The 23,027-nt window shown below is 44.8% G+C and overlaps 1 protein-coding gene, 1 long non-coding RNA gene and 2 pseudogenes across 2 annotated transcripts; 2 read left to right on the plus strand and 2 right to left on the minus strand.

The window, feature by feature from the left end:
• On the plus strand, positions 1-23,027 carry LOC116524681. The gene is made up of 3 exons (XR_004257438.1): positions 1-752; positions 7,164-7,169; positions 23,017-23,027. It is a non-coding gene; the product is annotated as an uncharacterized LOC116524681 (long non-coding RNA).
• LOC116524680 lies at positions 788-1,410 on the plus strand (annotated as a pseudogene).
• Positions 2,127-3,541, minus strand: LOC116524678 (olfactory receptor 13C7-like). Its single transcript, XM_032240047.1, has one exon. It carries the CDS (start codon positions 3,249-3,251, stop codon positions 2,292-2,294), a length of 960 nt encoding a protein of 319 aa, XP_032095938.1. The 5' UTR covers positions 3,252-3,541; the 3' UTR covers positions 2,127-2,291.
• On the minus strand, positions 14,525-15,675 carry LOC116524679 (annotated as a pseudogene).

A 23,027-nucleotide genomic window follows, 5' to 3' on the forward strand; every position in this document is an offset into this window, starting at 1 on the left:
TTCTAAAATAGCATTTTGGTTTTTAACTCGGATGCCAATTAAGAAGTGACTTTTCCGACTGTTGAAAGCAACAAGTGGAGGCGCCCCTGCAGCAGCTGTGACTCTAAATTGTGGTGGCTAGTGATACAGAATGAGATGGACTAGCCCCACAAAAGACATCACCAGATAGAGATGGGAAAAAAGAGCAGTCAGTTGTATCTGTTTCTCCTAGAGCCTCAAAATGTCATTATTCACCATCACAATCAAGGTCAAGAGAAAGAAAACGAAAGTCAGGTAATGAAGGAAGAAAACACAGCAGCCAGAGCAGAAGCAAAGAAGTAATAAAACATGAATCCAAAGATAAATCCTCTAAGAAACACAAGTCTGAGGAACATAATGACAAAGAACATTCTTCTGATAAAGAAAGAGAGCAACTAAATTTATGTGAAAATGGTGAGGACAAGCACAAATGCTAAGAAAGTCATCAAGAGGCAGAAGTTACTCAAGATCTAGGTCTCATGAAAGATTCCATCATAGTAGAAGCAGGAAGCAGAAGAGGTCTCAATCCAGGAGTAGGGGGTGGAAGAAGTCTCGATCTAGAAGCAGAGAGAGGAAGAAATCAAGATTCAGAAACAGGAAAAGAAAACGGCAGGTCAGGTCTCATTCCTGCTCAAGATCGAGACACAGCCATAGGACTAGAAGCAGGAGTAGAACAAGGAGTAGGAGTTAAGAGACAAAGAAGAGAACTGAAAAGCCAAGAAGATTTAGCAGAAGTTTAAGCCAGACTCCGAATCCACCTCCCTTCAGTGGCAGAAATGCAGCAATGGATGCACAAGAAGGCTTAGCTAGGAGATTAGAAAGGGTGAAGAAATTACAAGAACGGTGAGAAAAGGAAATGGTAGAAAAACAAAAATAAGAAATAGCTGCAGCAGCTGCAGCAACTGAGGGTTCTATTCCCAATGAAGCCATCCTGTTGGCATTAGGAACACAGGTAACACCTCAGATAGACATGGCAGCTCAGATGGCAGCCTGACAAGCTAAAGCTGTGGCAGAGACAGGAACAGCTGTACCTAGCTACTAGAACCTAGCAGCTGTAAATCCAGTGAAATTTTCTGAACAAGAGCAAAAAGGAAAATGCTTTGGCAGGGCAAGAAAGAAGGGGACAAATCCCAGTCTGCTGAAATATGGGAAAAATTGAATTTTGGAAACAAGGACCAAAATGTCAAATTTAGGAAATTGATGGGTATAAAGAGTGAAACTGAAGCTGGATGTAACTCAGTTGATAAAGAAAGTTACAAGCCTCTGAAGCAACAGGAAGAAGTATTTAGAAGTTTAGATGCTCGGTATGAAATGGCAAGATCACAAACCCACACACAAAGAGGAATGGGTTTGGTTTTCACATCTTCAATGTGAGAAATGGATGCAGTTTGAAAAAGATTGTACTTGTAAAGTTTGGGACTTTATAAACTTCTTGTTCTGGTATCAGGTCCTTGTTCACCAAACAGCTGGCATTCTAGCTTGCATGGGTGTTGCATTGACTTTAATTTATTGAAATATATGAATTTTTATAAATATCAGATCAGTGATACTTGTGTTAGTGTTGTAATCAGGTTAAACCCATTTCCATTAAACTTGACAGGACTATAGAAGGACAATATTTTTTAGTTCATGAATTCTGCTTTTCAAATATATGAAAGCTGCAGGTGGGATAAAATCTCATACATGGATTTTTTGTGTGTCTGCTGTCCTGTGTACTTTTGTACTTAACCTTGTACAGTTATTTTCATCTCTTGAAACATGAAATGTTATGTAGATGTTCTTTAGAAGATCTGGCCATTTGGTACATAATTCAGCACAGATAAGCCTGGGTGGTGATGATGATAAAAATGGTTTTCTCAAAAAAAAAAAAAAAAGTGACTTTTCCTCACTGTCATGCTCCCACTACACAATAGAACAGAAAACAACCTGGTTGTCACATACAAATTGAAACTGGTCTGCACATGAACACAGACAGAAGTATTTGTCTTACAAAGTTCTAACTGTTATTGCTTATTTTTTTCAGAATAAGAGTACAAATAAAATGTAATAGTCATTATTCTTATAGTTATTATTCTTAAGTCAATAGTCTTATTCTTGGTTCTAGGTGATTTAGCATTCTAAAGAGTTAGTGTCCCATCCTCTATTACCCAAGAATTGCCCCACCTCAATGAGCATCAGTTTGGAAACTGTCGTGCGGGACCATTAAGCAAGTCCATGCTTACTGAGTAAACCTCTTGTGTGCACAGAACCAAAAGATACACCGCTTCCTCTCACTATCGCTGAGTGAAGCATTTCTGACTCAGCAGGCTCCTCACAGCAGCCTTCACATCCTTATTCCTCAGGCTGTAGATGATGGGGTTGAGCATGGGGGTCACCACCCCATAGAAGAGGGAGATAAGCTTGTCTGAAACATCCTTCTTGTTTGCCCCCAGGGGGTCCTTAGACTTGGGCTTTGCATACATGAAAAGAATAGTCCCATAGAAAATGACCACCACAGTAAGATGTGCAGAGCAAGTGGAGAAGGCCTTTCGCTGTCCTTCAGCTGAGGGGATCCTCAGGATGGTGATGAGTATGAAGAGGTAGGAGATAAAGATGAAGAGGACAGGGAACCCCAGGAAGATCACATTGGCCACCCCCATGCTGATCACATTGATGGAGATGTCAGCACAGGCCAACTTCAGAACTGCCAGGATCTCACAGGTGAAATGGTTGATGACATTGTCCCCACAGAAGGGTAACTGTACTGCAAGAGAGACCTGCACCAAGGAGTTGGCTCCACCAGCCACCCAGGAGCTGGCAGCCATGGGCATGTAGGCAGCTTTGCTCATGACTGCTGGGTACCTAAGGGGGTTGCAGATGGCCATGTAGCGATCAAACGCCATCATGCCCAGCAGCAAACACTCTGTGGCTCCCATGGCGAAGGAGAGGAACATCTGCACTGCACAGCCTGAGAAGGAGATGGTTTTCCTGGGAGTGAGAAAACCATCCAGGACCAGAGGAATGGAAGAGGTTGTGTAGCAGATGTCCAGGAAGGAAAGGTTCCCCAGGAAGAAGTACATGGGCGTGTGCAGGTGAGAGTTGGATACAGTCACCAGGATGAGGACCCCGTTGCCCAGAAGGATCACCAGGTACACCAGCAGGATGAGCACAAAGAATGTTTTCTCCAGCCTTGGCTGATCTGACAGGCCAAGCAAGACAAATTCTGCCACAATGGATTGGTTGGCCACTTCCATTTTAAATTATCTCTTCTCCTCTCAAGAAAACTGAGAACAGCAAACATGTTTATAAAGATCAGTATGTGGTATTTATAATGAGATGCTTCTAGAACATATAATCCAATTTACCCTTTGAGATGCCAAATTGTAGTACCAGCAGCTAACAGATAAAATTCACTGCCTACTGAAGTTACCTTAAAAGTCAGGACATGTCAGATCAAAAGCAGGAGAAGCAGACCCTGGAAATCTAATTAAACCATGATAAATGAAAGAATTTTCATCAGATCAATGGTATTAACACACTTGAAGGAAGGGATATGTAAGGAAGGATCTGCGTAAACACCATAAAAGAGGACCTTTGAGGATGCTGCATGGTTCCAGCACTGACCAGAGAAGTGGGCTCCTCTGCCAGTCCTGCCTGTCCCTGAATTGTCCCTGCAGTGTCCTTGGGGGCTTTAGGCTGTCACATTCAGTGATGCTGGCTGCTGACATCATCCCACCCACTCCCCTGGCTCTAATTCTCTGATGTTAATTCAGCCCCACATACAGTCCCTCACAGGGAGTATGTGATGAGCACAGATCAGGAAGATTAGGGTCTATCCAGCATTTAAATGTGTTACTTGATTCCTGGTTTCTAGTTCATTTTTCGTGAGTTTGGCTGGGGCTCTCCCTTGGTTGCCCTGTCAATGAAGAGTTTCTTAGCAAGAGAGCTTGGAGACACTAACAGAAGAACTTCCATATCCCCCTCTAACCAGCCTTTGTTCCCAGTACTGCCATTTCCCAGTCTGCTCCAGACCTACGAAAGAGCAGGAATAGAATCCAAGGACAAGTGTCCCTCGTGCCTTCCAGTGTGACTTTGTGAGTAGATTCTGTGCTTTGGGAGCAGTTTTATGTCACAGCTTCTAACTCAGGACCTTCTATATCCAAGCTGACCATTAAACCACTGCAATGCCATGTAATGCTTTCTCCACGGAAGAGCAATTCCACCCAAGCTTATAGAGGGATTGCTGAAAATGGCACTGCAGACCTATCGAGCCAGCACACTAGAGAAAACCTCAAACCCTGACTTCTTATGTTAAGATGAGGAAGCTGAAGCTCAGAAAGGAGCACAGGCGGCAAGGACAGGGCCAGGTGCTTCCTCACCTTCTCCACAAGGCTCCTTTCCTTACCACTCTGATTAGATCCTTGCTGGTCCATTTGTGCCAGAGTAGAACTACCAAGCAGTAAAGAATTGACTATGAAGTCTTGGTTATCCTCGCTCTCCCTAGGATATTTTTGTTTGTTTTTTGTTTTTTTTAATATATATTTTATTGCACTTTAGGTTCTGGGGTACATGTGCAGAACATGCAGGATTGTTGCATAGGTACATACATGGCAATGTGCCTCCATCCCCCTGTCACGTATATCTGGCATTTCTCCCCATGTTATCCCTCCCCAACCTCCCTATCCCCTGCTGTCCCTCCCCTATCCCCCCCACAACAGACCCCAGTGTGTGATGCTCCCCTCCCTATGTCCATGTGTTCTCATTGTTCAACACCCGCCTATGAGTGAGAGCATGCGGTGTTTGTTTTTCTGTTCTTGTGTCAGTTTGCTGAGAATGATGGTTTCCATATTCATCCATGTCCCTATAAAGGACATGAACTCATTGTTTTTTATGGCTGCATAGTATTCCATGTTGTATATGTGCCACATTTTCCTTGTCCAGTCTATCATCGATGGGCATTTGGGTTGGTTCCAGGTCTTTGCTATTGTAAACAGTGCCACAATGAACATACATGTGCATGTGTTTTTATAATAGAATGATTTATAACCCTTTGGATATATACCCAGTAATGGGATTGCTGGGTCTCCCTAGGATATTTATGAAGAGTAGAGGTGTCACCGCTTTCTCCAAGATCTCTGCCTCATGGCAGGGCTTGGGTGGGGATGGATGGTGTCCCTGAGCACCACACGTTCCATCTGTAACTATCACACTGTTGCTGGCTGGGGGAGATCAGGTAGGAGAAACTGAGCCAGTTTGAAGCCATCCTCATGCAGTTACCAGAGGAGAGTAAGCGTGGACATCAGGAATATGTGGGGAAAAGAGATCCTCTTTAGAGATACTAGCACTGCTGACTGGAAAATCTTAGATTTGGCAGAGATGTTATAAAGTAACTGATCTTGTCTTGCTTTCCTTCATTGCATGAATACCTTCCATGCAAGACAATTTTCCCATTTTTGTTTGGAATACCTTTAGGTGCATGGAGCTGATACCTTCCATTCCTTTGTCGGACGGCCTCGATTGCTAGAAAGGTTTCAGAAACTTGCTTGTAATGTTATTCCACATTCCTCCCCCCACTCTGCCCCATTCCCACACTTGCCTAGACTCCCAGGATATCCCTGCTCCCTTTCTCCTGTAAAAGACCCTATGGAAGCTATGACCAAGTTCCCACTCACAACAACCTTTGCTCTTCTGCTTACCTGCCTGAAGAAGGTTTAGCCACAGAGAGAATCCCGTCTACATGCAGTGTAGAGATAAGTTCATGGTGGGGACAGGCACTCACCTGGACAAAAGGTCTCATAGCAGGGGATGATGCTGGAAGTTCTCCAGGCTTCAGAATGATTGTTCCAACTGCCCACATTGACCATTTCCAACTAGCCCCATTGGTTGGGACTGTGCCTGGAAGCATGCAGCAAATTCTGTTTAGGTGTCTTGGAACTAAGCAATTTCTTCACACTTCACAGCAAGGTAAAGGGAATGTGGGGTTGGCCATAGCTGAAGGGGCTCTAGCCGCTCACTTTCCTGGGCGTCTCCATGCCCAGTGAGATACAGACAGAAAGGACAGCTCAAGGAGCTGCTTCCAGCTGATTCTGGGGTCATGCCCTGCCTGCATGCTCAGGGCAAGCACCCTGTGCCTTCACCCTGACTTGCTCTCCAGAGATTCCATCAGGGGCCCAAGGAGCAATTTAGAACTCTGGTTGTTTGGGGGCCACTTTTAATCCCAGAAGCAATTTAAAGTTTGGTGAAGGGCCTCACAGGAGTTTAGGACCTGCATCCCACAAACCCAATTAGACAAGTTACAGATAGCTCTATGTAAATCTTAGCTATTACTGCAAAGAAGTGTTCCTTGGATTAGAAAGTTCAATCCTGTCATTGCTGACCTTCCTGGAATTAGAGGCAATAACCAAATTCTTACCATGCTTTGGCCACAATATTATGTCTGTCCGAGGAAGCTCTGCCACTTGCCTTTTTAAACCTGTCAAAACAAGAGGGAAAAACTTTGCCACTCATGAGACAGACACACTGGTCATCTACCTGTGCCCTGAGCATGGCCTTCCCTGCAGCCCCTCAGACACATCCAGAGCTGACCAACCCTGACCTCCGCCCTTGACATCAGGAAGCAAACAACATGTGCCATGGGCCAGCACCAGGCGCTAGAAAGAGAGTGAAATGACAAGGACAGGGCCCCGGGCCTCCAGAAAGGTCCTGGTGACAGCTACATTCTGTGAGATAATTGCCAAGTGCCCTTAACTTGTATGAGAGCCTGGGAAGAGTCAGAGGAAGAAAGTCAGGGGAAAGGGCATGAGGGGCCAGTGTACTAGACCTGTCAGCAGAAGACACTTACAGGGTTAGGGACAGATGAGGGATAAAAAGAAAGGTTGAGCAAAGGGCAGGATTTCAAAACCAAGAAACAGAAAGAAAACAAAACAAAATGAAACAAAACAAAAACAATTAAAAAAAAAAAATCCAGAGGAGACAGAAAAGAAAGGATATTTAAACTAGCATACAGGACTGGGGACTGAAGTGTTATTTAGACTCTATGTCAAAACATTCCTCCAATTATCCCCTTATTCTGTGCCAGGCACTGTGATACTTACTGAGGGTGGAATGAAAATAAGAAATCTTTCTTATAATTGAGTATTTGGATTAGTGGGCATGGAAGGTTTGAGTTCGTAGTCGGGGACTAATATTAATAGCGGTTGCCAAGTTTTGCAAAATGCTTTTAACCAGTCTCCCTTTACCTGGCTACCCAGGTTAACTAATACTACCCATTCCCTCTGCAAAATGTGGGGACCAGCACCCATGCCAAGTTGCTGGCTGCCCAACATGCCTGCTCCCACTAGCTGGGAGGTACACTAAGGGCAGTTACATTTATTCCCCAGCCCTTTCAAGCCAATGATTAATCTTGTAGTTGTATTAAGTTAATTTAAGTTACACAAACTGATCTAAAAAGAGAGTGGAAAGTGTTGACTTTATGAAAACTGAGCTGAACACTTTGGATAGCTTTGTAGTAAGATAAATGGCAGTCATGTCAGATGTCAGGGAGGTAATTGTTAGAATCTAGACAGATTCTGCCCCACAATCCTTTTGCAAAAATCTTCAAATTCTTTAATAAATTTAGATTGAAAATTGTAGACAATTTGCCATGGGTGTGATTTATTTAAGAGCCCAATCAGTGGACTCAGACAAGAAAGGTCCTCTCTCTGTGTCAAAAGATTGGAAAATAAATACAGTTGTGTGTTTTCACTTAAAATGTTTAAGGTAGTGGTTCTTGCAGAGCTTGTAGCCTGCAGTGAACACCAAGAACGAAGTACTCAGACAGTTCCAGCTGAGCGGGGCTGGGGGTAGCTCTTCCGAGAGAGTCCGCTCCAGCATCTGTCCACCAAGTATTTATTGAAAGGGCTTGTATTAACTATAAACATCCACTAGATGGTCATTTGAGGTGGGTTGCTAAGGCACCTGTGACCTTGGACACACTCAAACTGCATTCTCAGGAGGCTGTTTTCAGTGTTCCTTATCACACCACACACTCCACTCCCTGTGCTGTTTTCAGGGTCAAGGAGTTTCATTCCCATGCACAAATAACATACACAGTGCCTCAGTAATTTTCCATGCCCTGAACTCAAATGCCATGTACATAAGCTTGAATATGTTGCCATGCGCCACCCCCCCCCCCTTCTTTAATTCTTAGAGCATGCTAGTCATCCAATGCAAGGTAAGCTTCTATCATTCTTCTCTGGTCATAGATGTGTCGGGTGGCAGCACAGAGCCATCTGTAGATGTCTATCAAATAGATACAAAAAAGAACAAGTATAGCGGCCATCACCCAAATGTGTATGTTTAACCCAGACAACCAAGTGTTCGGCTTTAACCATTGAAAGCCTTCTTGTACTTGCTGAAGAATGCTTGTTTGTAATTGCTGCAACCATTCTTCAAGGTGTTTCTTCAATTCATACTCGAGTGGAAATTTGAGAAGGCTAATGGTTGTGATAAGCTTCTTGCAGATGTGCGTTTCTAAATAACTGCAAGGTGGAATCTTGTTCCAGTTTCTGGTTAAATTTACAAGCAACCACAATTCTGCTCGCCAATTAAGGTCATGACATAGGTTATATTTAACTGTGTAATGTTTTGTTGAGACAAGCATGTAGCATATCAGCTACTGGAAGAGACTTTTTCTACTATACAGGATTGATTCTGCCCTATGTTAGGAACACCTTGCCCAAACAGAAGCATATAGAGGTGCATAGTACAAATCAGGACTGTGTTAGTAACATTACTGTGCAAAGATAGGGTATAGTTTCCACCGCCAGTAATGTACTCATCATGTGAAAGAACTCTTTCAAAAACAGAAGACCTGGTCTCCAAATGTGGGTATCAGCAGGGCTTAAAGCTTGTTTCCCTTTAAATTGTAATGTTGGTCCTGAAAGCCCATACTCTGACCAGGTTATTTAACTATAGGATGGACTCCCAAATCCAATAGTCTGATTTGCAGACATAAGATAACCATGGGGACCCCAATTAAGTAAAGTGTCATTATCAAACAGAGGCCCTTGGCACGGCGCAGGTTGTCTACATGGAGATTAAGAGATGGCCTCAAACTTAGATCTTCAGTCCCTACTCGGACAGCATACAGGAAGATCAGACACTTGCGTAGCTTCATTAGAGACCTCAGTAAGATTAGTAGTAACAGCAGAAATAAAGGTCCTACTTGCAAGCTTAGCATCCCTTTGGGGCTGATAGTAAAGATATTCCTGAGGAATAAGAGTAACACACTTATCATGTGCTATTGTGGAAAAACAAAGAGAGGGATTACTAGACAATAAAGTCAAGGATTTATTATGTTTAATCCACCTCAAATTTTCAATTAAGGGTTAAGACAGGAGAATCTATTGACCTCCTGTCCAAGAAATATTATTAGATGACAAAGGCAGGTCAGCATCCCACCATGTAAAAACATTAAAAACGGCGGGATTTAGAGCATGACTCCAATAAACATGTTATTGAGCTGACCCCACTTGGCAAAGGACAAGAATTGCCAGTCACCCTAACATCCATGTTTGTCTCACTTTCTCAGATGTTTCCCCAATTACCACCAGATACATAAGAAACCGGTTCTCTGCAGTTGCGGGGTCTTCCATGGCAGCAAGCTGGATAGTTGCTTGTTGATCCAATTTCTTTAGCTGTCCTCAAGTAATGTCAGATGCCTTCAAAGTCATCACTGTCCTTGTCGGTCGATTCTCCAACGACAGGATGTTTTCGAGGAGAGATCCCCATATTCCCCCTTATTTTGTTTATTAAAATACACTTTAAGAGTTTGATGAGTTTATTCAATAATGGCATGACTGGCTAAGTTATAGGGAATACCAGTTTTGTGTTGTATGTGTTAAAGTTGCAATGTGTATATAAATTGAGCACTAAGATAGTAAGGCCCATTATCAGTTTTTATAGTTTGTGGAAGTCCTACAGTTATAATAGATTTAAACAAATGAGCAATTGCATCTTCAGTTTTTTCTCTAGTCCAGTGGGTAGCATGTATTAAACCTGTGTAAGCATCCATAAGAATGTGGAAAAGCTTAAAACATCCAAAGGGTGGATACTGAGTAACACCAGTTTGCCAGGTAGCATTGGGCACCAAACCTCATGGGTTGGCACCAAGTCCTAAGAGAAAAGGAGAGGGAGAATGCCGTTGGCTAATAGGACAAATTTTAACAATCATGTGAGCTTGAGCAAGTGTTAAATGAAACTTGTTTTAAGATTGCAAGCATTCTGATGAAAAAAAAATATGATCAGCTTGAGCTCACAAAAATGCAGAGAAGTCTGCAAACCACATTTGTGGTTATACCAGAGCATCAGCTCAAGCGTTTCCTGTTGAAAAGGGACCAGGTAACCTAGAATGAGGGCGAATATGGGTGATGTAAAGATGGTGACGATGGGCACAGAGGAGCTCTTGTACTGCAAGAAACAAAGCTAGTAGAGATTCCTTAGTAATGCCCTTCACTTGTACAAGATCTAAATGAGTAATACTACACACTGCTTAAGTGGAATGACTAATTATATTTATGTCCTGGTGAGGAAAAGTTTGTAAGGCCAATATTAGGGCACCTAACTCTGCCTGTTGCATAGTTTTAAAATGTTCCTGGATTTTGTGCCACCAGTTTTGCATGGCATTTTGCCACACTATAGCTGCTTTTCAGTTTTGTCTGAACCATCTGTAAAGACAGTAATGGCGTGAAGCAAGGGCTCAGAGACAACAATAGAGACAAATTATAACAGGCACAGTTTGTGAAAAGTTCAGGAGCTTAGAGGCGGGTAAGTGAAAGCTGATATTACCAGTAAAGTTAGCCATTGCCATTTGCCAATCAAGATTAAAAGCTAAGAGAGTATGAAATTGTTCCTTGCTTAACAGGAAAAGAGTAATGGGTTATATCTTGATAATTGGACACAACGTCAGTGCCTGTTTATGAGAAGGGAAGCTATTAAATCCGTGATGTTTTGCAGGTGTTTAGAGGGATTATAAGACGGTTAAATAGCATATTAAATACAGAAATGGCAAAAGATAAAGACTACCTGCTAAACTGAGGCATGGAAGGGATGATATTTTAAGTGATTTTTTACCATATTTTGGCCCTTGAAAGTTATTAGAATGTGACTGTAAGTTACCAGAATAATAAACCTGCATTGAGTTAGCTTAAGTGCATAAAAAATAAGAAAAGGAAAAAAACCAAAATCCTGTTTTAAATGTGTTCAGGTGTTGGCCATTTTCTTGCATTAGCCTTTAGCTGGAATGTCTTAGATGTGAGCTTGGGAAAACAGGGCTGTGGTCAGTTTCCTTTCATCTACTCCTGGCTCTTTAGGCAGCCTCTATTTTTAACAGCCTGCCCCTGTTGTTGCCCTTATCCTGAGAGGAAGGAAGACTACAAGTGGCAGCAAGAGGCCAGAGAATATCCAGGTGGTAAAGTGCATGTGTGAGTGCAAAGGCAAGAGGCAAGAGGGTAACAGGCTGGGAGGAGACCTCTTCCCGGATCCTCCAGACCACCTATGCTTGGAGCCAACCCTGTTAGGTAAGATGCTGAAAATATACTGGGCTTTTTATTATTTTTACTACCCCCAAGCAGAGAGGCTCAGGGGAGAAGCAGACATGCAGCATAGGGTCTGCTTTGAAGTTTCCCAGCCACGGTGTTTTTAAACATTTTATTAGAAAAATGAAACAAACATTCGTTACTGCTGCATCTTGTCAAGGAGACGCGGCCACCCGATCATATAGATGTTTGCTGACTGGTGGTCTCATCCAAGAACCGTCCCTTGGGCAGCCTCCAATCTCCTCAAGGGGGATGGGAGGTACTGTTGCCTGAATGGTGCCAACAGATGCGGGTTCCTTTAAGGATAAAGGAAAAGAGGACAATAATTTTTCTATAGGGGGAGGAAAAGACTCCGGTCCATCCTTATCCTCACTAGAAAAAATCTCTTTCTTATTCCCCATAGACTGAAGGAGGGAGAGGAGTCTCTTCCTGTTGTTCTGGTTCCTGCTTTTCCTTCTCCTTTAAATCTCCTGAATTCCCTTCAGGTGGAGAAGACGGGTGACTTGACTCACTGCAATCTGGCAGATAAAGAGGATACAACGCAGATTGTACCAGCACCGAGGTGGTCAAAATAGTAACATTAGTAAAATGACCTTGCTCATATCCTCTTTTCAGGCAGTGACCTACTTGCTCCCAAAACTCTAAATCTAAGATTCCTTGACCAGGAAACCAAGGGCATTCCTGCCGAATTAAGAGCATAAGCTTGTGTAGAGCTTCAGGCTCTACAGTGCACTGGATAGCCTTAAGTAGCTGTTGCACTGTTTTAAAAAACACTTTCTGCTCTTTGGTCATTTCTTGACCTGTGATAACTTAACACCTGATAATTTATGCATGTGTCCCATCCTCCTGATGGGGGTCAGGACTGTCCCTTACGAGGATTCCCCCAAAATTGATGAGCTCTCCTCCTTCACATGTAAATTCAAGGCAATCATGTCGGGGGCACCTGTGGCAGAGCTTATAGCTGCAGTGAACCCCAAGAACGAAGTACTCAGTTCCAGCTGAGCAGGGCTGGGGGTAGCTCTTCTGAGAGAGTCCACCCCAGCGTCTGTCCACCAATTATTTATTGAAAGGGCTCGTATTAACTACAAACATCCACCAGATGGTCATTTGAGGTGGGTTGCTGAGGCACCTGTGACCTTGGACACACTCGAACTGCATTCTCGGGAGGCTGTTTCAGTAGTCCTTATCACACCACACACTCCACTCCCTGTCCTGTTTTCAGGGTCAAAGAGTTTCATTCCCATGCACAAATAACATACAGAATGCCTCAGTAATTTCCCATGCCCCAACCTTAAATGCCATGTACATAAGCTTTAATGTGCTGCCATGCGCCCCCTACAGGTTCTCAAACTTTTTTACCTCAGGACTCCATGTTTTTCAAATATTTCTCCTGTCCCTTTCTCTCTTTATTCTCCTTTTGGTATTCTTATTTTGCATGTGTTGTATTTTTTGTATTTGTCTCACACTTCTGGGATATTCTTTCTGGGTTTTTTCCCCCAGTCTTTTTTCTCTTTGCTTTTCAGTTTTTGAGTTACTATTGCAGATCCTCAAGCTCAGACATTCTTTCTTCAGCCATGTGCAGTCTACTAACGTGCTCAACAAAGGCATTCTTCATTTCTGTTACGGTGTTTTTGATACCTAGCATTCCTTTTTGATTCTCTCTCAGAATCTCTCTGCTTACGTTACCCATCTGTTTTTGCATGTTGTCTGCTTTTTCCGTGAGAATCATTAGTGTATTAATAATAGTTACTTTAAATTCCTAGTCTGATAATTCCAACATCTCTGCCATATCTGAGTCTGGTTCTGATGTTTGTTCTGTCTTCAACCTATGTTTTCTGCCTCATAATATGTCTTGTAAGTTTTTGTTGAAAGCCAGACATGAGGTAGTGGGTAAAAGGAACTGGAGTAAATAAGCCTTTATTAATGTGGTGACAGAGTGTAGGGTGGTGAGAGAAGGATGGCGGGAAGTGCCCTATAATCCATGATTAGGTCTCAGTCTTTTAGGAAGCCCATGTCCCTGGCATGTGATCTGTGCAAGTGCCTGTTAGTCTTTTTCTACCCTTTAGATGGGACAGAAGGTCTAGAGCTTGCTAGGGTTGGGCATTTCTCTTATGCAGGGTCAGTTAGACTCTGATAAAACCCCAGTAGGTTAGACCTTGGTAAAAGAATGCTCTGAACCAGGCACCATGGCTCACACCTGTAATCCCAGCACTTTGGGAGGTGAAGCAGGTGGTTCACTTGAGGTCAGGAGTTCATGATCAGCCTGTTGGAAACAATTGCTCAGGGTTGCAAAGAAAATGAGCACTCAAACAAAGGATTTTTCAGCAAGGCAAATTTACTTCTACAGAAGGATGCCACTCACACTCATGGTTGCTGTGAGAGCAGGGCTAGGCAGAGGGCAAGCTTGAACTGCCATGGGAATGCTTTCAAGCTGGGATGATCCTTTAGAGATATCCCCATTGAGGCAAGGACTGGGCCTTTATATTGACATTGACATCATTGTGTATGAGTTGACCTTGAGAAGGGAATGTCACTTTGGGTGAGGTAGTTCTCTTTAGACAAAGGCAACCCCACAGAGAGACTCCATTGAATGCTGTTGACCGCCAATATTCACAGGCGTAATGAGAGCGCTAGGTGGAGTGAAAAGGAATCCAGGCAGCACACCACAGCGTCCACTATACACTTTTAACCAACACCTCTCAAAGTTTAAGATCTGTACAAATCACCTGGGGGAACTTGTTAAAATGCAGGTTTCAATTCAGGAGTTCTGCAATGGGGCCCAAGACTCTGTATGTCTAATAAGCCCCCGGCTGATGCTGATACTGCTGACCCTTGAGCCACCCTGTGAGTAGCATGACTCTAAACTCAACTTGCCCCTCACCTAGATTTGCTGTGCATTGAGATTCTCAAATGAGAGCCATCAGAGTGCATGGATCATGGGGTATAACTCATCACTGGGTGCACTTCTGAGCCACGAGGCTTCTCACCGCAATCTTAACATCCTTGTTCCTCAGACTGTAGATGATGGGGTTCAGCATGGGGGTCAGAAGTCCATAGAAAAGGGAGATGAGTTTGTCTGAAAGGTCCTGTTTATCTGCCCCTAGGGGGTCCTTGGATTTGGGCTTCCCCTACATGCAGAGGATGGATCCATAGAAAATGATCACCACAGTGACATGGGCAGAACAGGTGGAGAAGGCCTTTTTCCTCCCCTCCGCTGAGGGGATCTTTAAAATAGTGGTGAGTATGAAGATGTAGGAGATAAAGATGAAGAGGGCTGGGAACCCCAGGAAGATCACATTGGCCACCCCCATGCTGATCACATTGATGGAGATGTCAGTACAGGCCAACTTCAGAACTGCCAGGATCTCACAGGTGAAATGGTTGATGACATTGTCCCCACAGAAGGGTAACTGTACTGCAAGAGAGATCTGCACCAAGGAGTTGGCTCCACCAGCCACCCAGGAGCTGGCAGCCATGGGCATGTAGGAAGCCTTGCTCATGACTACTGGGTACCTAAGGGGGTTGTAGATGGCCACGTAGCGATCAAGCGCCATCATGCCCAGCAGCACACACTCTGTGGCTCCCATGGCGAAGGAGAGGAACATCTGCACTGCACAGCCTGAGAAGGAGATGGTTTTCCTGGGAGTGAGAAAACCATTCAGGACCAGAGGGACTGAAGAGGTTGTGTACCAGATGTCCAGGAAGGAGAGGTTCCCCAGGAAGAAGTACACGGGCTTGTGCAGGCAGGAGTCAGACACAGTCACCAGGATGAGGACCCCGTTGCCCAGAAGGATCACCAGGTACACCAGCAGGATGAGCATGAAGAACGTTTTCTCTAGTTTTGGATGGGCAGAGAGGCCAAGAAAGACAAAATCTGTCACTGCAGACTGGTTGGATGCCTGCATTTCAAACTCTCTCTTTCATCCCTAGGAATACTGAAGGCAGAAAATACATGTTTATTTTTCTATGGCTTTTTTTACAATATGATGTCTCTAAATTATAAATAAACTTATTCTGTTAGATTCAACTATAAAAATCAAGTGATCTAAAAGCCAGGCTGTGGAGAGGACCTTGGAAGAATAAGAATAGACCTTGGAAATCTAATAAAACCATGAATGAATAAAATGAAGGACATTTCTACCTAAACAATGATATTAGTATACCTAAAGCAATATCATATGTCTGCATGTACTGTCTCTAGCACTTTGTAGGAAGGCAGGGTCTTCTGAGCAACTCTGTCTCTTGCCACATAATTGGAGACCTCAGGCTGTCACAGCTCAGTGATCCTGGCCCTTGAGGTCACATGGTCCATCCCTCTGCATCTGGCTCCTCGTTACCCAGCAAGTTTCTATAATTTAACTTCTCATACAGTCAGAGAATGTGTTGGCTGGAAAACATACAATTTCTTAATTCCTTAACAGTTTTATTTATTTATTTAGAGACAGAGTTTTGCTCTTGTTGCCTAGGCTGGAATGCAATAGCACAATCTTGGCTCACCACAACCTCTGCCTTCTGGGTTCAAGTGATTCTCCGGCCTCAGCCTCCAGAATAGCTGGGATTACAGGCATGTGCCACCATGCCCAGCTAATTTTTTGTATTTTTAGTAGAGATGGGGTTTCCCCGTGTTAGTCAGGCTGGTCTCAAACTCTCAACCTCAGGCGTTCCACCCGCCTCGACCTCCCAAAGTGCTGCAATTACAGGCGTGAGCCACTGCGACCAGCAGTTTTATTTCTTACTCAGTATCTGGTTTGTACTTCCATCTTTTGTGTGTTTAGTTAGCATAAATCAATTCATCTGATCTCGACCATCTGCTCTACAAAATCTGACAAAATTGAGTTTCTGGAACCTATAACATGGAGTCCCCACCAAAGTCTTCAGAATTTTGACCTGGGGAGAAGGAATCTGGTGTTTCCTCCGGTAACCATGCCTGACCCCCCTGCATCTTTGCTGCTCCGGGACTAGATTGGTGGAATATTGCCTTCCCTAGTTATTGGAGCCCACTCATAATTCATATCCCCAGCCTGGGCTGGCTGAAGCCTTGAATCACACCCACATCAAATTAAATGAGAAACACTGACCCATTAATGTCATTTGGAGGGTTTGCAGATATGCTCACACACAAACCTACTCAGCCTTCCAGAATACCAAAATCTGCACTGTGGATTACCACAGTTTCATTTCCAAAGAGATTTGGAATACCAAATGTCATCAGGTCCTGCTACAGGGTGCCCAAAATGGCATAGAGCCAGCTGCCTCATAGCTACCCAAGTGCTGCTTAAAAATACAGATTTCTGGGTCCTACTTTGGCAGATTATCTTAGCAATCTGTTTTTGTTCAGCTTTTCAAATAAAAGCTCGCCCATGTACTTCTGATGTATACCAGTCTTGGGAATCACTAATCTATTTCAATCCTTCTCAGTTTAAAAGTGGAGAAACTGAGGTCAGGGAAGACTATGGTGAATAGCACATGGCTCTGAAGAAGGGGGCGGGGGTGCTTTGTTCTAATTGGTAATGATACAATGTCCAAAAAGATTATCTCAGGATATTAGGAATTAAGGGTGGGGAACTACTTTTAGAGAAAAGCTTCTTTCAGTATCAGGAAGTGCAGAATCTGAGGCTTGACAGAATCTTCAGATATTAAACCAGTCCAGTCTCCACCCCTGAGCCACCTGTCATAGGATCCTCTCTTCAGTACGTGATTTCTCAGCCTCTGCTTAAACATTTAGGACCACGAGGGGCTCAAGGTAATGTCATTGTCAGAAAGCCTAGGTTGTTAGAGCTCTTCAGGGACCTGAAATCTACCTTTTTCTAACTTCTCTTTTCCTCCACTAACCTTAACCCTGCCTTATGGGCTCTTCCAGTAATACATGCCTACTTCCTTGCCACAGTTGCAGCCTTCAGAACTTTGGAAATACTTGCCTCATCCCCAAACCTAATTCTACCCCAGCCTTCCCCTTGCACAGCCCTCTTTGTACATAGCCTCTTTCCCCCCAGTCCCCAGCTAGTGAAGAACAGGCCATAGAGGTCCCCTAGCACTTACCCAGTTTAGGGTGCAGTCTGGGCTGCATCTATTGCTTGCAGGAAGGCAGGAAGCTGGAGTGGGGAGGCTGCCAGTTTACCGAGGTCATGTGACTGGCTCTGGTGTCACCTGTTCTTCTGAGTGCTACCCTGCCAAAACCAAGCAGGCGAAGAGGCCATGTCTCTCAAGCCACCCTGGCAACACAGGTGCACACTCTTGACATGGGCTTGTATCTCATGTCCTGGGGTCTCAAAATGGCCCTGGGTGTAGAAGAAGCTCTAAAGTGCAACCACAGCCCCAGAAGTCTTTGCCCGATTTTGGGACTCAGTGAGACAAGGAGACACAGGCTGGCTCTCAAGCCAGACACTCAGCCAGGAGCCCCAGCCTGGATGTGGCTGCACCCCAGGGCGGGCTGGCGAGCCATGCCCAGCCACCAGGCCCAGCACCCTCTCTTCTCTATGCACCACACTCTCTCCAGAGAGTCCCATAAAGACTCTGTCAGGAATTTAGGACTGTTGCTTTGGGGCCAGGTCCTATCCCAGAAGCAATTTAAAGTTTGGCAAGAGGCTCAGAGTTTAGACTTCACCCTGTAGACCCAGTTAGGCAATGTTGTGGAAATCTTCCTGAAATTCTCCTCTACCAGGAAACCTCCGTGCAAAATGTTTGCTGGTACCAGGTACTTAGCATTCTCCTGGGCTTTGATCACAACAGTTGGTTCAAGGTGACTGTCATTGACCTTCAAAGAGCCTAGAGGGCAGGAAGAGCTGGGCCTCAGTGATCCAGATATTCCCAGGAACTTCGTGTCACATAGATTCCCCAGCCACCCAGTTATCTCCTCCCCTCCACCCCGTGACACAGCTCTGTCTCCTCTCTCTCTCTGTCTCAGTGCTACTGGCTTGCCCCTCATTCTGAATTTCACTGTGTTACAAATATGTCATGTGTGCCAGGCACTAAAGAGTTGGTGGATGGGGAGGACACGATGACCAGAAACGGGTGCTTGTCTTCAGAGAATGCCAGGAAGAATGGAACTGTCTGTAGTCTAAGGCATGACTAAGAATGCCACAAAGCCATCCTGGAGGCTGGGTACTAGAGGAGTGTACAGAACTAGACCAGGATGAAACTAACAAGGGCGGAGAAGAGAGTGGCACAGGGAGACATTTAGAAGGAATAAACTGTAGGATTTAGAGAGATTTGAGATGGGAGACACAGGAGGGAGAAGAATCAACAATGGCCAAGATACCTGCTGGGTTCAGAGCATGCTACCCCGAAATACGGCACCTTGGCGTATTGAACATTTGAAGCTGAAGGAATTTGGGAAACGGTGTGTCCAGGAAGGTCCCTCTGACCTTTCCCTATTCTCCCCTGAGGCAAGTCATAAAAACCTAGGAATGATTTTTCTGAGCTTCTCCTGATGCTGGTCATAAGACCCTCATGTGCGAGGCGCCCTCCCTCTACCCAGAGCAAAGGGAACATCCCTATCTCCAGGGAGACAGGGAGGCCAAGAGCAATCAAACGACTGGCCTGGCTGTTTTCCTCCATTTACTACATTTTTAGCTCATTCTTCTGCCCTAACATCCTTCACTACTTTCCATTCAAACCCACTAATAAAAAATACTGAGATGTAACTTTCTTCAAGTCCACGTTTCCTTATAGAGGCTCCTGTGTCATGCAAAACTTATATTGAATACATTTGTTTGCTTTTCTCTTCATCAGTCCTTTCTTTCAGGAGCCCCAGCCAATGAACCTAAGATGAGTGTAAGAAAAAGATATTTTTCCTCCCTTATACACCAGATCTTAAGAACTAGGAGAAAGTCAGTGAGGAACTAAGGAGGAGAGCCTGTCAGGGCCAGGGCCGGGGGCACTGGGGTTGTTTCTGACATTTCTGTGTACGGTGCCTGTACATCTATCGTGCCTAGCTCTAGGCTGGTTACTAGAAGTAAAGACGTGACCAAGAAACAGTTTCTATTGAGGAATTTACAGTCAATTGGATTTATTGTATTTGAGATAATGGTGAGGCGTTAATGAGTTGCTGTTAATTCATAAATCTTTTCCAAATCTTGACTTATCTAATGCCCCCAACAACTCTGCACGTATGACATTGTGATATAACAAAATATATATATATTTGGTCTTCATCCTCAGTTCCCAGCACAGAGCTCTTAAAATCCTTGGAATTTCCTTATTCGTAGGAGTTAGGGGAACATCTTTTATTACTCATAATAAGCCGCTTTCAGTCATACTTCAGTTTATGCTAATGAGGTGACTCTTGGTGGATGCCTAGATGGTGTCAGGATGGGGGCTGATTACTAGAGGAACCAATCGTGGTTAAAGGGATGGAACATTCAGCCTCACCCCTAATCTTCAGGGAGGGGAGAGAGAGGGCTGAAGATTGTGTTCAGTCACCAATGGCCAGTGATTTATTCAATCATGCCTACATAATGGAACCAAAAAGCCCAAAACTAAAGGGGTTCAGGGAGCATCCAGGCTGAACACTGGGAGAGTGGCGGCCCAGAGAGGATCTGGACGCTCCGCACCCCTCCCCTACTCCTTGCCCTTTGCAGCTCCTCCAATTGGCTGTTCCCGAATTGTAACCTTTAAAATAAACTGGCAAATGAAAGTGAAATGTTTCCCCAAGTTTTTTTTTTTTAGCCTTTCCAGTAAATTTTTGAACCCAAGGAAGGAGTTGTGGGAACACCTCTGACTTCATAGCTGGTTGATCAGAAGTATGGGTGGCCTGGACTTGTGATGGGCACCAGAAGTGGGGGCAGTCTTGTGGAACTGAGCCCTTAACCTGTGGGGTCTGTGCCAACTCTAGGTGGTTAGCACCAGAATTAAATTATAGGATACCCAACAGGGGTCTGGAGAGTTGGAGAATTAATTTGTGTGGGGAAAAGCCCACACATTCCATGTCAGAAATGTGAGCAAAAATAGATCCTAGCAGTGGAAGGACACTTGGATTGTGAGCAAGTGGAGGGACCTCCCACACTGGGCTAGAGCGCCTTGCATCCATGAAGTCTACCACCTTTGGCCTCCGCTTTCTATGCTGGGCGGTTCGCTTCTATCACACTCACGCTTCCCTAAGAGTTGGGGGATATTGTGGGGCTCATGGAAGGACAGTGGTACAGTCAGGCCTTGGCACAGTTAAACAAGCCCTGAAATGTCAGTCAGGATCCAGGTGGCTCCTGTTGGCTCCTCTGTGGCAAGGCTTTGCGTCCCCATCTCAAGGGTTTTGCCATCTTGGAAACTCAACCACCTTGGCCTTGCTTCCTTTCCTCTTTGTGCTGCGGCCTCAGGCTTCTGCTCACTGCCTTCTGTCCTTTGTTACTCTGTCTTCTCTTTCCCTCCCTTCACTCCTTCCACCAACTGCTGACGGTGTCCTCCTGTTACGAGTTCACGCTCCCTGAGAGGCAGGTCTGAGGGGTCTGGTAAGTCCACAGGCCACCTCGTGGCCCTGGCTAGCCTGTGTGTTGACTGCCCCTGTCAAGGATCCACCTGGCTCAGTCGGGTGGGTCCTCGTGACCAGAGTGCCTCATGGTACAGAGCATAGAAACAATGTCCAGAACTTCTGAGAGAATGTGGGGATATCAGGTAAATGGGGCTTCCTGAAATGAAGCCACAAACCAGCTTGTCTGGACAGTCCAGCGTTCGGACTTCGTGAGTTACGTTCACTTCTTGTCTGCAGGATTGGTCTCCCCTCCAGGAGGCAAAGCTTGGCCGTCTTGCCTTGCCTGAGGACAACTGCTCCTTCCTTCTCTTTCCTCTTCCCTCTTCAGCGAAGTTGTGCTTCTCTGATCTTATAGTACCTGATTCCTGTGCTGGTTTCATCTCAAAATGGTGGTGGCTCTTTTCCTCCTTCACAGAGAGCAGGCTACTTCCCATGACTCCCAACAGAATGTCTAAGCCTTTGAGGAGTGTCAAAACCCCTAGGCTGGGGACCTGGTCAAAGACTATGTGAATCCTGAAGTCTACATTTGACCTCAGGAAGCCACCATTAATATAGATGTCTCTGCAGGATGTGCTGGGGTTGTGGAGTGCAGAGCATACCTTTGGTCAGCTCCACTCATCCTTGGCAGACTCACGTTTACACACAACACTCACACACACACAATACAGAAATTTCTGACACACAAAGCTTTATCTTGACCAATTAAAACTCAAATATGCCCTGGCTGATCTTTCTGAGGCTTCACTTCACTAGGCAGTGAGGAAAAAGGAGGAGAGACATTTTTAGCAGTACCCCAAATCTCAAAACCTGGAGTCCTCACACACTGAGTGAGAAATCCGGCCCCGAGCTACTCAGTGTGACCCACAGACGGGCAGTATCAGCAGCACTTGGCAACTGGGTAATTATGCAGATTGTCGGGCCCCACTGTAGACCTACTGGGATGGGGCCCGGCAATGTCTCGTGTGTGTGTGCGCATGTGTGTGTGTGTGTGTGTACACGTGGGTGTGTGTGCATGCGTGTGTGTGTGTGTTCAGTCTGTTTTAGTAAGTCCCCCAGAAGATTCTGAGGCATACTAATGTCTGAGAAGTGCTGGTCTATCTAGACTTTTCTTAAGACTGGAGTTCCAGTTATTCCTTTCAAGGAGTCTAAGTGAAGGGAGGGTATTTTTTATAAATGACTGGAGCAACTGCCTATAATTTTTCTGCTCTTTCAGTCCTTCTTTGCCTCCAACCCCTGACCCTTGACCCTTTACTGCCCACACCTCTGCTGACATCCTCTGGGTCACTGATCTCTGCAGTGTCTCTCTTATCAGCAAGGAACCTCCTTTCTATCCCCAGGATCTGCTGTTCCAGAGGTTCTCGTAACAGAGCATTTGGGGTCCTAGTGGCCCAGATATCAAGGAAATCCTATAGATATGAATTTGCATTTCAGGAGGCCTCCAACAATTTCCTGTAGTGATGCAGTTGGAGTCACATTGAGAGACAGCCAAGCATTTCCAGTATGTCCAGGGGTCCAGCGACTCTCCCCACGTGATGTGTAAGTTGATGAGTGACAAACCTTTATCTCCAGCTCAGACATTTCCATCTCTACCTGGAAGTTCCACAGGCCCCTCAAACACATCATGCCTCAAACTGAACTTATCTTCTCCCCTAAAACCAGCACTTGGGCCGATATTCTCTGTGTTGCTGGTACTACCCTCATCTACCCGTCATCTGAGCTAGAAATATTGACTGTCCCCTCTGCTGCCTGCTATATACAACCAAGCTCAAATATTTTAATCTACTAAACATTTCTTGAATCTTCCTGTCTTAACCATCCCTCTGTCACTCTCCAGTTCATATCCTCTTCTTCCCCTGCCTTAAAGGACCATCTCTTTAGTACTTACCCTTCTGCTCCCAATATTCCCTCCATGATGTGCCCAAAATGATCAACCTAAAACACAAATAGTATTTTATTGGGCCTTTACTTAAAACCCCTCAGTGCCTTCTTCT

The sequence above is a fragment of the Sapajus apella genome, unplaced genomic scaffold (assembly GCF_009761245.1).
Source record: "Sapajus apella isolate SASKATOON/1434 unplaced genomic scaffold, GSC_monkey_1.0 scaffold46, whole genome shotgun sequence".
In the NCBI taxonomy this organism is placed as follows: Eukaryota; Metazoa; Chordata; class Mammalia; order Primates; family Cebidae; genus Sapajus; species Sapajus apella.

What these genes read in the sequence shown, in the direction of transcription:
- LOC116524678 (XM_032240047.1), bottom strand. Translation starts at nt 3,251, where the DNA reads ATGGAAGTGGCCAACCAATCCATTGTGGCAGAATTTGTCTTGCTTGGC.